The sequence below is a fragment of the Vulpes lagopus genome, chromosome 19, assembly GCF_018345385.1.
Source record: "Vulpes lagopus strain Blue_001 chromosome 19, ASM1834538v1, whole genome shotgun sequence".
NCBI classification, from domain to species: Eukaryota; Metazoa; Chordata; class Mammalia; order Carnivora; family Canidae; genus Vulpes; species Vulpes lagopus.
The window spans coordinates 11,637,215-11,654,968 of record NC_054842.1 but is presented as its reverse complement, the minus strand read 5'-3'; the positions used below and the strand labels follow the sequence as shown (position 1 = coordinate 11,654,968).

Here is a 17,754-nt window from a genome sequence, read left to right as displayed (position 1 = left end):
ACATGGCCTGCTGCCCAAAGTCTACAGGTCTGTCAACAAGCAAAGACATCAGTGCTCCAGCTGGGAACCCACACTAAGTGAGAAGCATCAATGGTGGGCAGCGAAAGTTGTAGGTGGCTGTCCAAGGCCTACTAGAAAACACATGACACTGCTGCTGCTGGAGTTTCTCAACCCACCTCTGGAGACCCCCATTCATGATACATAATGAGCCCCCTGTTTGTGTGTCCTCTGGACACACAGGCACATTCCTGGCTAAAATACTAAGACTAAAGTCTTAACAAGGCACTGTGACATCCAGCTCAGGACTCACATGCTCTTATGAGGATGATGACAAATCCCCAGGTACGGTGTGGCCATGTCACCTCTACTTTTGAAAGGGGAGGAGAGGGAAAGTTGACAGATGCTAGAAAGTCAAGAAGTGCTGAAGGCGTTCACCCTTCTGAAGGGGGCTGAGGTGTTTACAGTACACCTCAGGGAGGCTGGAGGTCCAAGGCTGGAAAGCAGGCCTGTGGGCCTTGGTCCTCCATCTGTTTAGCAGACTGCCTGCATCTCTCCCCCCACCCCAGGCATGGCCTCGAGAGAGAAACAAGGATACAGAGGGTTTGCTGTTTGGAATTCAAGATGCTGCAGAAGTTCGTGGGGTTATTTGCCTTCCCTGAATATGCAGAGCCCAAAGGAATTTCATGAGATTACAATGGAAAGATTATGCTGAGAGATACATTGGACTTGTATTTTTACCACCCCCCTAGCCAGCCCCATCCCACCTTAGGCATCCCTTACTCGGGTAGAAAACAGCCAACCTTTACTGAGCACTTGCTAGGTGCTGGGCACCCCTCTTAAGAGGCCTACATTTATTAACTCAATCATCATGATAACCCTGATGTCTTCATTTTACAGATGAGGTGAGTGAACACAGGGAGGTCATGTAACTTGACAGAGGTTGCACAGCTGGCAGGTGGCTAACTGGGATTCAGATCCCTGCTGGCTCCAGTGTTCATCTTCCTAATCATATACACTGTCTCTGCGCCTGCAGTGAGGAGGTCTCCCCTGTGTGTGTCTCAGACGCCAGGTCAATAACACATCTGACTGGCTTTTTCAATCCTCATACAGGTGTCTTCCATCCTGCAAAAGTGAGTATCGGCGAAAGCCGCTACAACCCCATTATTTGAGTTACATCAGGCTGTGAGGCTCACAGAACATTTCCATTCCCAACTGGTTCTAAGGCCCCAGGAGGGTTTCCTGAGTCCAGGACCCAGGCAAAAGGGCTCACACCTCACTCCCTTCCCCTGCCACTGCCTGGAACGCCATAGGAATCCTACTGATCTCCTGGCTGCCTGAGGTTCTGCCTTTAATACAAGATGGAGCACAGATTAAAATTTAAATATGAACACCATCTTCTTCAGAGCTTTAGCTGCCTCTTTCCTATCCTCCTCTGCCTGGCCTGGCTTCCTTTATTTGTCAAGCACAAAGCAGAAGAATCACTGTACTATTAGCCACCTCCCATTACCACCCCCTTGCTCCCTCCCTCCCACCTTGGCGAGGAGGTGGCTGGGGTCAGGGAAAGAGAGGAGCCTCCATGTTCCTAGTTGGCACCAAGATAAAGCTCTGTGAAACAAGGGCATGGACAGCAGAGAAAACAATTATGGTCACCATGCCTTTCCCTGTTTGCTTTCCTTCCATAGGCCACTGTTCTAAAAGTCGTTGTATCATCAAAAGGAGAAAACCAAATTCACGTATGTCAGAGGAGTACCGGGGTTAAAGTTTAGAACTACCCTGCTGGACAAATGTCTAGCTTAACTGAGAAGTGTATGTTTTCCTCTAATTACATATTAACTTGTTTACTGTAAAATAACCATCTTGATTTTAATTAATCACAAAGAAAGAGCAAAATATAGTGGGGAAAATACTGTCTGACTCATCTTTTTCATGCTGCTCTCTCTCCTCTAGTCTGAAAAGGTTTGTTTTCTTCGCTTGCTTAGAAACCCTAAGGTAAGATGAAGAGACAAGAGTGCTAACCTTCTTAAACACCTAGCCCAGCTATTTTGGCTGACACCAATAAGCAGATAGCAAGATGAATTAAATAGGTAAGGGAGACACAGATGGAAGACCCAGATTGGCTATCTACTGTGATCCCAACCAACATTCTCCAGGGACCTCACCTCAGGTACATTTACCTGAGCCACTGAAGACCAAGGGAATCCTATCAGTTTCTGAATGGGCCAGTGGAAAAGGATGATGTAAGAACATGGCCCCAGCACAATGCTGGTTTGGGTTCTCAACACTGGTAAGGCCATCCTTCAGACCTGAGCTGCTGAAACAGGGGCAAGTGTGGGGAACCTAAGCTTTAATTAGTACTCATTAGGTGCTAGGCATAATCACATTTACTCCTCACTACAATTTTGTGTGGCAGATATAAGGCTTATTTCACAAATAAGTTACCCTTTTGAGCCTTCTTTCCCTTATCTACTGCCATAGTTAGAGCTACATTGAACCCCATGTCAGGCAGACTTCTGTGTCAGCAGTCCATCTTGTCAAATTAAACAAAGTAATCAAAATATAATTGTGGAGGTAAGGAAGAAAAAATGCTCATTGTATTTTAAATAGCTGAGAAGTCAGAGAACTACAAAATGAAGGAGAGGGATCTCTATCATGAGATGTATTACAGTCCATAGTGATAGGACATGACTTCTTAATAATGGTGGTGATTTAGCTTCCTGATGAGCAGGGTACTACAGATGAAACTGACCTAGCATATCTAATGGGATTTCCTCTTATTCTATTAACACAAAAAATACTGCTAAGTCACAAGATTAAGAGAAAAAAAAAAGATGAATTGGTTGAAATAAATTTTTAAAAATCTCTTCCTGCAATATGCTTGGAAAATAAATCCAAAGACATACTCTTAGATGATCTAACAAAACACAAAGTCAAATACAGAAATCAGACGAAATAGAGATGATAAATTCCAATGAGCTTTAAGAGACAAAGGAGAAAAAAAGAAAAGAAAGGCAGAAAGTAAAATTGCAGAAATGGAAGATTTTATTGAACGAAAAACAGACATAATTATGGATCAGGAAACAATCACCAAGCTCATAACTGAATAAACAATTAAAAAAAGAAAGAGCCATTCCTTTTCTGAAATCTAATAAGGGCCTAAATTATACAATCAAAAAATAATCATGAAGAAAGAACATCAGTCCACCCTCTTCCTTCTTCTGGAGACTACGGAACCCAGCAAATCTTGGGTCTTTAACAAGCATACCCTCATTTTACATTGCACATTCACAACAAGGATAATACTGCCCCCTATGAGGGTCGAAAACAGGTTCTTATGGGGTGAAAAAAATTAAAAAAAAAATCCCACTCTTTTTAGGCAGAGAGCAAAGATACAGTACATCAATACTATATTTGTGGTATTAAATTGCAGGGGGAGTAGCTAAGAATATATGTGTAAGCCTAACATGGGAAATGCAGCCTTACAGAAATTCCAATTTGGCTTTGCATCAGAAATGTAACAGAATCCTAATACGGGAGCACCTGGGTGGCTCAATGGTTGAGCATCTGCCTTTGGCTCAGATTGTAATCCTGGGGTCCTGGGATTGAGTCCCATATCGGGCTCCCCAGAGGGAGCCTGCTTCTCCCTCTGCCTATGTCTCTACCTCTCTGTGTCTTTCATAAATAAATTTTTTTAAATCCGTAAAATACCTTCTAAAACTCACATGGGTTTCCAAACTAAAGGAGTCAAAAATGAGAAATACAAACACCTGGTGGCTCTTAACAGGGTAAGTGGGTAAGTAAAGGGAAGACATTTTATAATGCCTGGAAGAAAAAGAAAAGAAAAAAAGGTGAATTCTTCCAGGAGTTTAATCATCTGGGGTGTCCCTGGTACTACCAAAAAGTAGACTACCCCTGGGAAAGGCAAGTTTAAGGAGGTACAGAACTCACTGGCCTCCATGGCCATCCCTGCTCCAGACTGTGGAAGCCTCACTCAGGACGCATGGCACTGGAAGAAAGGCACGCCCTCTTTACTTGAAGATGGAAGCAAAACCCATCAGCTCACAAACTGCAGATCACTCTCCCGCGGTCCCTGAATAAACAACTTCCAGCCTTTGCTCTGCACTCCTCCCTGACACCAACGTTTCTGAGAGGTGACAGCAATGATTTTCTGCACTTCTCAGACCCCAGGCACGACCTAATTAACTTTTTAATATGTTATCAGTGCCTCTTCCTCTCAAAATGCTTTCCTTCTGAGGTCCTAAATGCAAAAGAAAGAGGATTAGGAAACTCTTGGGAACATGCTCATTCCTTTTCTTTGGCCTGGTGGGCTGAGGTCACTCCCTGCCCGCCTGCACGCTCCCACGCTCCCCCCCTTTCCCCGCCCCCACAGGGGATGGAGGCCCAAGCTGGGCACCCTCAGAGGAACTCAAACCAGCATCGCGGGAGGCTATCTCTGAAGAAAAAGGAGTAGGCATTACAGAGGCTGCCCGCTTGCTGGTGGTGGATCAGGGCCCACAGGCGGTCGCCGAGGAGGGTGGAGAGGGGCTGAGGCCCCCGGTGATCACCTTCCAGCGGCTTCACGATCTGGAGTTTCTCGGGCAGGTAGGAGCGGCTGCTGAAGGACATGCCCGAGAAGCCGGTGAACTCGGAGAAGCGCGAGTGGGTGCCGAGGGACATGATGCTCTCCGTGGGCGTGAGCGAGCCGCTGAGCAGCTCGCCCTTCTCCGCCAGCTCCCTGAGCTTCCGCTCCTGCTCCTCCTCGAAGAACCTGCGCTCCGAGAGGTAGTTCTCCCGGCGGAGGGACAGCCGCCGCAGGGCCGTCTCCAGGTCATGGGAGCCCGGGGTGCCCGGCGTGCCCGGCTTCTTGCTCCGCTCGTCGCTCCTGCAAGGAGGGAGATGGGGCTGAGCGCGGCGCCCCCAGCAGCAGGCACATGCAAGGTACACAGTTCGAGGAAGGCCTCGCTGCTAGGTGGCCAGGGGTGGACACGTCTGGGGGCCGCAGGACTGTTGCCAGGGAAGCCAACAGGGCAAGCCGCTGAAATTTAGGCAAAAATGGGCAAGGGCATGCCTGCCTGGAAGAACTAGTTCTCGCTGTTGGGTGTTTTGCTGGGAACTAGGAGAGCACTAAGGTGTAATGAAAATTTGCACCCACAATGCAAAAAAATTCCGTTCCCAGGAGCATGTTCCTTGTGAGCCCTGAGGATGGACGCCTGGTTGGCACAGTGGTCGAGCATCTCCCTTTGGCTCAGGTCACAAGCCCCGGGTACTGGGATCGAGTCCAGCATAGGGCTCTCTGCATGGAACCTGCTTCTCTTTCTGCCTATGTCTCTGCCTCTCTGTGTGTCTCTCATGAATAAAAAAAAAAAAAGAAAAGAAAAGAAAAGACGGGGGCTTGGCTTCTTCAGGCTACAGTCCTAGTCACCAGAGAGGTTACTGGTTCGACAGGCATTTCTCTTTCCTCTGGAATTAAAAGAGCTGTTCTGATCAAGCAATTTCCCCTCTGACCCAACTAGTCAGAGCACCGATTTCACTGTCACAGAAGAAGGGTGTACAACACAGCTGCCTATGTGTGTGTGCATTTGTGGGGGGATGTGTCTGCAGGGCTTCAGGACAAAGAGGGACTGCCCACTGCCCACTCCAGGGGCAGGAGGTGTGTCTGGCACCTGCAGGGAGCCTACCTTCAAGCAAGCTAGATTCTGGTCACAAGACAGAGCCTGAGTCCTCCTCAGCCTTTCAAACACCCAAGCTACAAAGGGGTCCCTGAAACAAACATCCATTCTGTAGCCCAACAGTGAAGATTAACAGAAAAAATACTCATTTATCCTCCCCTTCAGCATTTGATGGAAAAGCAGACTTCCAGTTGTACATCCTTCCACTGGTGAAAATATGCCCTTGATTCTGATCAAGGGCTGGCAACTCAGAGGGCTGGCAAAACAGATTAAGAGAACTGAAAGGTCTATGCTTTTCAGGCAATTCTGTATCAGCCTCCCTCTTCTGATAGCTGAACCCATATCTGATCCACACCACCTGTCTCCAAAACACAAAGAGTAAAAACTCCCAGTTGACTCACCCCAGGTCGGCTGCCTCTGCTTCCAGGATGATGCTGTTGGTTTTGTTGTCCAGGACGATGTTGCCAACATCACTGCCATAGAAGCTGGACCGGGGGGTGCTGACGCAGCTGGACAGGAGGGAGTTCATGGCTGAGGACTGGTTGGAGCCAGGGATGTTCATGGGGGACGGGGTCAGAGACCTTTGCTTGACGACTTGGTTGATGTTTCTCACAGTCTCAAAGACTCGCTTTTGGTGACTGGTGGGGGGAAAAGGGGGTATGCACAATATCCATGAATAAACAAATGCAGGAATGACTGTGGAGTTCAATCCTCCAAAAACTACCATCAGAGGAGCCAAAAGGCAGCTGACCCACGCTGAGCCCCCAAGCAACCTGCCACCCTGTGCCTTCCACATGTTTTTTAAGACTGTTGGCTGGAAGGCACTCAATGCCCACTGAATTCAGAGCTCTAATTTGTGGTTGTGTCCTAAAGGTGATACTAGCAAGATGATCAATGCTTTTCGCTCCCTTAGGCTTGACCCACAAATAAAAATACTTAAGCAGGGCTTTTTGTCTCCCAGCTATTTTTCCTCTTTTATGATGATCACTTAGAATACAAAGTCCAAGAGGGCAGTGTTCACTGTTCAGCACATAACAGAGATCCATAAATATCTGTAGAATGAGTATTTGCTGACTATTCACACACATATATATATATATAAAAGACAAATCTTAAACTTCTATAATGAGATGATAAATACCACATGAATCTTTTTTTAGAAATTGCTAGTTCTAAGAGTGGAACCTCCCTTTGATGCTCATTTGTTCCCTTTTTTTGGGGGGGGGGAGAGCAGAGGGAGAGAGAAAGAGAGAGAGAGAAAAAACAAACACAAGTGGGAGAGGAACAGAGGGAGAGAGAGAGAGAGAATCCCAAGCAGACTCCATGCCCAATGCAGAGCCCAACAAGGGGCTCGATCTCACAATCCTGAGATCACGACCTGAGATGAAATCATGAGTCAGATGCTTAACCAACTAAGCCACGCAGATGCCCCTCCTCATTTGCTCCTTTTTAAGGAGACAAAGGTAGGCACATTGCTATAATGGCCCCTTCCTTCTGGGATACATAGAGCTTCACCTCTGGTCACCTCCAGGATCCCATTTCAGTTCTGGCTGTGGGCTTTGGGTACAGAAAATACACAATGAAATCGGACCCACAGGTTTCTTAGAAACACCTCGGGGGAGGCCTAGTGCAAAGTCCCACATTAAGAAGAGAGTTGGTAGAGGCCAATATTCGTAAATGTATCCAGACGAGAAACAGAGGCCTTGTGCATACCCCTCAAAGAGCCCCCTCTGTATCTCCTACTGCATCCTATTTTTGTTTTTCAAACAGACATTAAACATTTTTAAAGTACTGTTTTTCACCAAAAGGAAAGATAAAAATGATGTTAATAATAATAAAAGATGTTAATAATACATCTTTAAAATCCAGTAAGGGGAACTGGAGGATATTACTGGCTGTGTTCTATCTCTCTTAATCTGGACCCAAGTATGTGGAAGCACCACAGTGATCCCTGCTGGTGTCTGAAGCCCACACGTTGCTAGTTTTGATGACCACGGGGCATGAAGCAGTCTCTGGGAAGTTTAGAACCAGGCCATACGCGATATCTGGAGACTCAGGCTCTTCCAGCTGCAGTTCTTTGCGCATCGTTCCCTCAATCTCTGCTGCCAAGGAGTCCTGAGAAAAGCCAGAAAACACAGTGGGTGAACAGTAATTCAAGTCTCTAACAGAGGCTCACAGCTGGCTAGCCATAGGAATGTCAACTGAGGTTCTCAGAAGCCTGCAAACTACCCATGACACCAGGCTGACAACATTCGTCACTGTTGGAACCCCTGCCACGCAATCCCCATGGCAGATTCTGAATGGAGCCATCCCTAGTGGGCACTGAGAGTAAAGCCCCTATACTCCCAGGCAGCTAAGGGTCTGAGAGCAACGTCATGTCCCTTGGCCTTACCATAGAGCTGTGACTCTACCCATAAGGAGAGGAGGGGACTTTATGGAGAAGACAACCTCTGTTGTAAGCACTATCATCCAAGCCTCTGTCCTCGTGCCCCCCAGCCCCCTGCAAGAAAAGCTCCTCTTCCCACTGACCCATTGCTACCCACCTTTAGTAGCCAGCCCACACCTCTACAAATCCACTACTCTTACTACTATCAGTAGTTCCCACTATTAATCCTCCATTCCTCCCCCAAGAAAGACACCAAACAAATGAAGTCCCGACACAGTTAGCTCACTTAAATCTTTCTCCAGCTAGGTCGAGGATTTTGTGGGTTAGGGGAAGGCCCAAGCTGAGACTCACCAATTTTGGCTGCCTGATGGGTGCCCAGCTCCCTGAATGACCCACCACTCCTCACCTCTCCTTGAGGCAGAGCCTAACAAGCAATCCCACACACAGACACAGGTCAATGCCAGCAGGAAGACCAGATGTGTGCAGAAAAGCACCTGTTGGGGCCTCAGAGGAGGACACTACTCAGGACAGCCTGAGGGAAGGGCTAACTCTGTGCTAATTAAAGAGACCTCCTGTGATGATAGGAATGCTCTTTCTACACTGTCCTGCTGTGGGAGCCATAGGCCCCAAGGGAGCACTTGAAACATGGCCAGTGTGACTAAGAACATGAATTAACTAATTTTAACGGACTTAAATTTACTAGCCACCCATGGCCAACAGCTTCCCAGCAGCCAGACCAAGGGAACTCCAGAGCATCCCCCTCCATGGCCCAACGGTCAAAGAACAATGCTCCAGTCTGAAAGCTGGAACCAGGTGGGGACACATGACAGGAGCTGGCAAGAAGCTGAGTCCAGGAAGGTTTTGTGGGCTTCTTTTCAACTCCTATTTCTAAATATGCAATTTTATTTTATGAATTTTACCCACAGACTGCAATTCAACATCACCCATGTTGTAAGAGGGTTCCTTGGGTGAGCTCTTTTCTGAAGCTGGTTTAACTTTTCTTCATACCCTAATTCACCATATAGTTTACATTTGGAATTCTGCATGAGGAAACCGTAGGAGAGATGACATACCAAACTACTAACTTCAAGGCTATACTGGAAGAAAGTTGCAGGCTGGCTCCATGACTTTTTTTTGGCCCTGAATATCCTAGGAGTCTGGGAAAGCCATGGGCCTCTTCTCAGAATAATATTTTTAACTGAATAAAATAATTAGGGCTGAAAGGAAGCCAGATAGACTGAACTAGTCACTAGACTAATAACAACAATCATGATGGAGTAACACACAGGGTCTGGCTTCAGGCCTGGTAATTACTGCCACCTTGAAGAGAAGCTTAGCACAAATGGGATTTTGAGATATTTTACAACTGAAAACGTGCCATGAAAGCAGCTGTGATTTCAGCTGGTGACAAAGTCACAGGGGTGCTAATAATGCTGTGGCTTGTGGCCCACCTTCATATGAGAAGGAAACACTGTAACACTGTGTACGAGGGATTAAAATAAAAGGTGTGACTTCCCTTAAATTCATGGGTCCCCTGAACCCTGTCTGAGGATCCCAGATTAGGAACTCTTGCCATCGGCAAGAGAGCTGGGAATGTACTCCTTGGGCAGAAACTGTTACTCACGGTTTGATTCAGCAATTACAAAGGCTGGGAGCAGGAGCAGCAGATTTGGGCGTTCTGCTCCACAAACATGGGCACAGCACCACTCAGGGTGCCTTAAATACCTTTAATACATAGTGTACTTTAAAAATAGCCATCTTCAAAATCTGAACCATGCCAACAGCTACAGAAAAAGGCAAGCAAAAGCTCCATCTCAGCAAATACGAAAGCTGAGAATCTGCAGAAGAAACCCAAATGTAGATTTTCAGTTTGGCTTTTCTGTGTCATGGTTTTGTTTTAAAACAGGTCTGTCCCTGAGAGTGGGGAATGCAGTGGAGTGAATCCTAAGTGCACGGGAAATAAGATGCCCCAAGGAGGCCACCACACCAAGATGGGAAGCCAGGAAGTAGGTAAACTGAGGCAGAGAGCATACATTGCTACATAGGCCAGTCTGTGAGCTGCATGTCATGGGCTCCAGATCGAGGAATCAGGGGCACAGAATGTTCTTTGCTGCCTTTGCTGGGATTTCTGAACATAATGGATCACCAATCTGCTCCTTGCAAGGCTATGTTAATGTATCTTTCGTTTTGGTTTCACTAGGTTTCAATCAAGTTGAGAGAGAGAGATTGTTCTAGCCTGATTTTGATACATAAAAGGAAAGGAGATCATGATTTAGAAAAAGTGAACCAGAAAACAAGGGTCAGGGTGGAAGGGGCAGGGCAGTGTCAGCAACAGGGGTGGGGAGGAGGATGAGATGAAAGAGCCCTACAGCAAGACCAAAGTCCAAAGGAACAGAGTTTTAGAAATTGGAGCCACCATCCACTCATATCTCATTTGGGAATGCTTCTCTCAAAAGTTCTTGTCTCCTCCAGGAGGATTTGGTGTTTCAAGAAACCACAGAAACAGAGCCTCAATATAAAAGTTCTTGGTCTTATGTTCTTCCATCTGTCTGTCCACCCATCCAAATCTCGTACCTACTGAGTAGGTATAATTCTGTGACACAACAAGCACCGAGTAGATAGAGTATTACAGAGAGGGAAGGAGGAAAGTAGCAAATAAGACATGGTCCCTGCCTTCAGGGAGCTTCTGTTGGATAGGAGAAGATGCAACAAGGAAGCTCAGCAAATGCCAGGGGGAAAAGACCAGCAGAGCAGGCCTGCCCTGTGCTGCGAACCTCCAGCACGGAGAGCTCACCTGGAAGATCCCCTTCTCAACCATGTTTCCTTAAGGCCCAAGCATGCAATAGATCAGGCCAGAGCTAAGAAATAAGAGTGCAGGGAAATCATTTTGTAGAAATAGAAACACCACTCTTTGTGGAGAGAGAGATTTTTTCAGATCACAGATATTGAAAGCCCCCAAGAAGATGATTACTAAGCCTAGAAAGAACCAGCAGAACTGTATGGGCAATTTAAGAATTCTAGAATGCACTGTGAAGCCAAAATAGCTCATAGTCTCATAAGGTCAGAAACATAATAATGTATGAATAACATCCTCCAAGTATCTGAGGTTCCTACTAAGTTTACCAATTAAGGATACAAGGAGAAAAAATATGGACTGAGTCAGAGGGATGGCAGAGGAGGCATCGATCTGCCTCATGTAGTCACAGAGCCACCAGCTGGGCATACAAGCCCCTGACTCAGATCTAGATCTAAGCTGCAGAATGAGAAGCCACCCACAAAGACTCCCCTCCAGACCCCACCTCCCTATCAGGCCCCGTGGGCTGGAAGCGGGGGCACAGGGCATGAAGCAAGCGGGCACTCACCATGGGGAACAGGCCCAGCGAGTGGTAGCGCCGGGATGTGGTGTTGGGCATGGTCTTGTTGCGGAGGTTCTTGAGCTCCTCCTGCGCCTCGTGAAGCATCTCCATGCACTCTGCATACTTGTCCTCCAGCTCACGCAGCTGCGGAACACCAGAAAGGCACACAGGGTCAGGGGCCGGTCAGGAGCCCTGTGCCTCCAGGCTGACACCAAAGAATACTCGAGGCTCAGTGCTTATAGCCTCAGAAACCTCCCAAATTCTAACAATGGGCAACTGAGGAAATAGGCTTCCAATTACGGAATGTGTAAATCATGGGGATGAAAGACCAATGGTACGGTGACAGTAGTACGCTGACAGATGTGGCTGCACTGTGGTGAGCACAGCATAGCGTACAGAGATGTCAAATCACTACTTATACACCTAAAACTAATGTAACACTGCATGCCAATGATACTCAAAGAAAAAAATAATTAAAACAAACAAAAAAAAAGCAACTTGACCCAAATGGGAGAGCAAAGCGTCACACCCTCGTCTCCAGTCACATCTCTGCGTGGGCTCCTTCCTACGGTGAACCCTGTGCCATTTCACTTACTGGACATTTAGCAGGAGGTGGGCTGTGCAGGGCCCGGCCCCCCAGGAATTTACGAGTAAGAATGACTTTTGATTCAGAATTAAAAACAGCTAGTGAGGTGGACATGACCCTGAGAGCGGGGCCCAGCAGAGGGAGGCTGATGGCCCGAACTGGGAAGGGCCTGGTGAAAGTGGGATGAGAGGAGCCACTCACCTCGGCCGTGAGCTGCCGCTGGGCATCCTTAGCAGCCCCCAGGTGCTGGACCAGCTCTTCATTTTCCACCGCGCACTGCAACATGGCAAAGGCCACTCAGCTTCTCTTTTAAGATACTTAGAGACATCTCACTGCTTTCCTCTCACTCCTGATCTGTTCCAATCCTACCACACCTCCATGATGAGACTTTTAGGCCAGAGTAAAATTTTGCCTTTTATGTAATTTCGAAGGCAGCCTTTCCTACATCTGTGTCCATTCTGTACCCCCGCCCTATGCCCGTCTCCATAGGCACGGCCCCGCCCCAGGCACACTTCACCTCCTGCTTCTAGCAAAGGCCTGACATGGGAACCTAGATTCTGTTTTGTTGTTGTTTTCCTGCTGCTCCATCTTAAATCTAACGGGGAAATTATTCTGTAGCAGGACACACTAGGTACACTGTGTAAAAACAAATCCTAGACCAGAAAATTCATGAGTTAAACTTCAGAACTCTGTAGCTCAGCGCCTTTCTTAACAAATTCCATTAATATGCAGATTATTTTTAGGAGATCAGTGGTTATATGATCCCTCTCCAGTTCAAGGCAATGAGCTCTATTCTATTGATTTTGCTAATAAGCCTTTTCTCCAAAGGGGCAGGACAAACTCCTAAACTATGAAACCAAAGGGTACAGTCTTCAGGGGCAAATGCCAACTGCATCAACCCGAGAAACAGAAGCCTTACAGCTTTTGCCTTCTTCTGCAAGTCAACTATCTGCGACAGCAGGTGTGTGATCTCCTCTTGCTGGCGGGCAGCATCTTCGGTCTTCTTAGCCAGCTCCTCTGAGATACTGGCAATCTGCACATTGGCATCCCCTTTAACCAAGAAATGACAAGAGGAAGTTAGACCCAAAGAGAATGGTTTCTTTGTGGTTTGCACAAGAAAAAGTATCTTTTTTTACCAGGCAGGGGGAGGAGTGGAGAGCGGAGAGTGAAGAAGGAACAGCCTCCGTTTTCCTGTATGGGCTCTGTCAAGAGAAGGAGCAGGCCCCCAGGTGTGGCTCCCAGGCCCGGTGTGGGGAGCCCAACCCCACGGACCAAGGCTACTTCCCTTAGAGGAAGTCAGGTAAGTTTTGGGCGTCAGTCGGGAGATACCACACCACACAAAGGTGCCCCAATCCCCACAGTCATGCATGAGCAGATCCACATCATTAACAGGAATCCCTGCTACGCCCTGTTCTAGAAGGAACTGTTGCCTGCACAGTATAATTCCCTTGGGTGTTTTCAACCCATATTCAGGGTCATAACTCATTTTACTAGATTGGAACACAGGGTGTGTTTCATTTATTAAGTGTCTTGCTGAAACTCAAAATACTGTCTGCCCTTTTGTCTTGTAAACTGATGATAGAGAAGGTGGGAAAGGTACTTGTCTGCAAAGCGGAGAACTCTGGCCTCAACCTTCACATGTCAGTTAGGAGAAACCATAATTGATTAGTTTTTGCACAGGGACATGAGAACTCTATAACTGGGCTTAACTTGGGCATCACATAACTCCGGTATTCCAGTAGAAAGCCGAAATCAAAATTAACTGTCCATCTCGGTGAGAAATTAGGACAACACATGGCTGACAACCTAGCACCCAATTTCTCATGAGTCAGAGTGAGGGCTGCCACGCAAGGTCAGGAGAAAACTCTAGTTTTCAGAAAAAGTGCTACGGAGCCCAAGCCACCAGGGAGACTGCACTGCATACAAATCTGCTCACAAGATGGCAGAAAGTAAAAATTGGCGGTGAGGGTGGAGCAAGAGGACCAGGACATACTCAGCTCCTTCACGCAGTCGTTGACCAGCTGCTGTTCCTTCTCTTCGTAAGTAATGGTCTCCGTCTTCAGCTGGCAGGCCTGTGAACAAGGCTCAGGTCAGAGGCCCCACATTCACACCTGAACGGGTAGGGTGGGCAAGGCTTGGGGCCCGGGGCAAGGATAAACTGGAGTCCAGGAAGCTGCCTTCCGTCCTCCCCCTCCCCTACCCGCCATCCATTACACCCTCAAATACAGGAAGCTCATCAGAATGCCCTGCTCAGGTAAGGAATCACCAATCCTCAAAGCCAAAGAGCTGAAAAATGTGTACCACCAGAGGGCGCCACACAAGGGGATACGCGCTCTGCAAGTGCCACCCTCGTGTCCACTGGTGAGTGTCTGTCCCAGCTCATAGACATGGACCTTTGTGACCCCAGCGGGTCTAAGACTCAGCTTTTCCAACCACAGGCATTCTAAGGATGACCACAGGAATAGCTAACACTTGTCATGTACCTACTTTATGCAAGGCACTACCGTCCTAGGAGGTCTGAGTCAGAGTTAGATCTACTGTATTCACTTAGTAAAGACAAGGTACAAGACAAAAGCATTAAAATCCAGAATCCCAAGAGCTATCTCAGGACTCTGGATAGCCAGCTGACAAGGTTGGAAAATAGAGATCCAAAGAAGAAAATATCCGAGGGACACCTGGGTGGCTCAGTGGTTGAGTGTCTGCCATTGGCTCAGGTCGTGATCCCAGGATTCTGGGATTGAGTCCAAAATCAGTATCCCTCTGCCTATGTCTCTGCCTCTTTCTGTCTCTCATGAATGAATACAATCTTTAAAAAAAAAAAAAAAAAAAGGAAAGAAAAGAAAGTATCCAAGGCAGAGAAGGGGTATCTCTGAGCCCTCAGGCCCTGGCCCCTGGGAGACACTACGCTCCTGAAAACTGATGTGAAATCTGTAGCTGGAATTAGGTTCCTTCCACGTGCTTTAGGTGAACCCTCTGACAGGGAGACAAATTACTGCATATCTAGGACTAGTGCATTTACCTGAGGTAGACAGTGGAATGGAAAGCTCTGGCCAGGACTCTTGACTTGGCCACTGGCTGGCAGAGAAAGCCTGGACAACCCTCTTGGTGGCTCTGGGTTTGTGCTGCCCACTAGTCAATGAGGACTAGAAGAAGTAAGGTCTAAGAACATGACCCTTCCCTCGTGCACAGCCCTGATAAGCCCAGACATGAGGCTCTTTCCACCTTGGGGGCAAATTCAAGGTGGTCTGCCTTACTACAGGGGCTTGAGGGAGCCCTGGGCCAGCTCGGGTGGGTGTGCAGTCCAAACTTAAAGCATACCTCTGGCTGGAGAACACCAACTCACTGACAAGACAAAAAGTACTAAACTTGCATGTGTCGGTGTTTCTAGGTAGGGGCAGCAGGTGAAGGGAAGTAACGTGGGGGTCAGAGTCCCAGAGCCTTGCAAATCCCAGCTTTGTCATTCCCTAACTTGTGCCATGTTGGCAAATCAAACACCTAGCAGCCTGGGTCCTGGCTTCCTCACTGTAAATGACAAGCAAAGAACGGACTTCCAGCCTTGCTGCAAAATTTGAAAAAACAAACAAACAAACCGAACACAGGCAGGGGTGCCTGGGTGGCTCAGTCAGTTAAGTATCTGCCTTTGGCTCAGGTTGTGATCACGGAGTCCTGGGATCAAGACCCAAGTCAGGCTCCCTGCTCAGTGGGGAGTCTGCTTCTCCCTCTGCCCCTCCCCTCACTCATGTTCTCTGTCTTTCAAATGAATAAATCTTAAAAAAATAAAAAAAAACCAACACAGGTAAGCATCTGGCACAGTGACTAGCCAGTCAGAAATACTCAAAAGCATGAGTTGCCAAGTTGTCTCAACTATCTTTTTAAGTTAATTGTCTAAGAATTATGTCTCCAAGTTGTCATGTACTATCCCTTAGAACAGATCTGACTGGCAGCAACCTGCTTCCATGTCATTTCCATGGAGACCCCCCACCCACAGAGCCCTGCTGTGAGCAGGAGGACGGGGAGGGCCTGGCCACAGTTGCCTACTCACACAGAGGATCCCTGAGTCCTCAGCCCCACCCGTCCCCCACCGACAGGGAGCATCTGTGCTCCCCAGAAGCCACTGCCCAGCACATGAGTGAGGCTATGAGCCACACAGGTGGCTCCCCCACAGTCACCCTCAGGAATGATGCTGCAGGCACAGCCCCTCCTGCCAGATAAGGCAAAGGGGCCCACCACCCTCCAGAGGGTACAAAGGCAGGGAGCGCACTTCACCTCAGACCGGAGTACCACGTTCTCCTCTTCGAGGTCCTTGAGCTTCTTCTGAAGAGAATCCAGATGAAAGTAATTCTGCACTGAGGACGATGACTCATTCCTCTTCAGTCTGGGGGAGAGAGTACAATCTCGTTCTAGGGAGAGACATTACCTCCCTGACTCCAGCAAACCCAGGGAAGCACAAAGGGCCTTTGTAGGGAGGGACCATGAAACCCGCAGGTGCAAAAGGGGCCCCCAGGAGAGCAGGGGCAGCACACAGCCTCACCACCACTCAGGATCTGCAGTCGCCACATGGCCTCACAATTCAGCAGAAGCAACTACTTGAATACACACACTTCCAGAGGCCTAGAAATTTATTTAATATTTGCACTGCCATCCTATGTGCCCAGAACAGTTTTCAGTACTCTGCAGGGATTAAGGCAATTAATGCTCATAATCCTATGAACAAAGCACTAGCAGTAGTCCCATTTTACAAATAAGCAAACAAGCACAGAGTGGTTAAGTAATGTAGTCAAGAGAACACAGCTAGGAAACCGCAGAGCAACAGTCTGAACTCAGGCCACTGGGCTCTCGAGTTCATGCTCCTAAAGTGAAGCTCCACTGACTCTCAGAGAAGTCCCCCACACCTTCTGTTCCAAGGGTCCACCATGGCACCTCTGGCTCCAGAACCCAATATGACCCTCTCACTGCAGGGCCCACCCTGTGCCCAGTGACCAGGCCGGAGCAACCAAAATTGACGAACAACCCTGTCCTCCCATGTCCTGCTACAACAGTACAATTAATTTGAGGCCCGTGGACTTGCTGGGTCTGGGGAAGGCTGGGAGCAGTGGACCTACTGCTGGTGATGTAGCCCTGCCTAGGTAACTCCAAGGACATGGATGACAGCCAGCTGCCTGTGTCCTGGCCCCAGTGACATGGCCCTCTGGAGACTTACGGGGTGGAGCACACGGACTCAGGCTCGCTCTCCTCTGCGGCGCTGGTGTAGAACTGGAGCAGCTCATCCTTCATGGACAGCTCATGCCGGAGCTGAGATACCTGTACAGACACAGCAGGGGGCCCCTCCATCATGCTCAAGCATGTGCTGCTGGGTGACAATGTTTGTTGAATTCCTCACCAAAAATAAAGCCATGTAATTGATTTTTGTACTTTTCAAGGATAAGAGGCTACATTTGATCACATTTAAGAAAAACACAGTCAACTATGTTTTGATAGAAAATCCTCTGCCTAAATTTATGGTTTTTACTTGGGTTCAGAGAGGAGGTGAGAGGAGACTAGAAGGCTCTAGAATGATGTTGGGTGGGGAGGAGGGAAAGACAATATAGCATATGGGCTTTGCAAGTAGCCAGATGACCAGCTGGGCAAATGGCCGGAGAAAAAGATCCTGTTATCAAATGAAAGAAGAGGCCATTCACTTCTGCTGAAACCAAATGCCACCCTGGACCGGGCCCCTGGCAATGCCAGCTTTGGGTGGGCAGCTACAAGCAGCTCATCCAC

The 17,754-nt window shown here is 47.9% G+C and overlaps 1 protein-coding gene across 11 annotated transcripts in view; it reads right to left on the bottom strand.

Moving 5' to 3' along the window:
• TRAK1 (trafficking kinesin protein 1) overlaps positions 1-17,754 on the bottom strand; it is a 123,581-nt gene that overhangs the window by 17,757 nt on the left and 88,070 nt on the right. For all 11 annotated transcript variants that reach the window (XM_041734219.1, XM_041734221.1, XM_041734222.1 and 8 more), the window contains 9 exons: positions 17,195-17,295; positions 16,261-16,369; positions 13,988-14,066; positions 12,914-13,044; positions 12,196-12,270; positions 11,415-11,552; positions 7,705-7,781; positions 6,068-6,304; positions 4,563-4,879 (listed from right to left, as the gene is read on the bottom strand). In XM_041734219.1, coding sequence (XP_041590153.1) covers positions 4,563-4,879; positions 6,068-6,304; positions 7,705-7,781; positions 11,415-11,552; positions 12,196-12,270; positions 12,914-13,044; positions 13,988-14,066; positions 16,261-16,369; positions 17,195-17,295 — 1,264 coding nt within the window. The remainder of the gene's footprint in view (positions 1-4,562; positions 4,880-6,067; positions 6,305-7,704; positions 7,782-11,414; positions 11,553-12,195; positions 12,271-12,913; positions 13,045-13,987; positions 14,067-16,260; positions 16,370-17,194; positions 17,296-17,754) is intronic.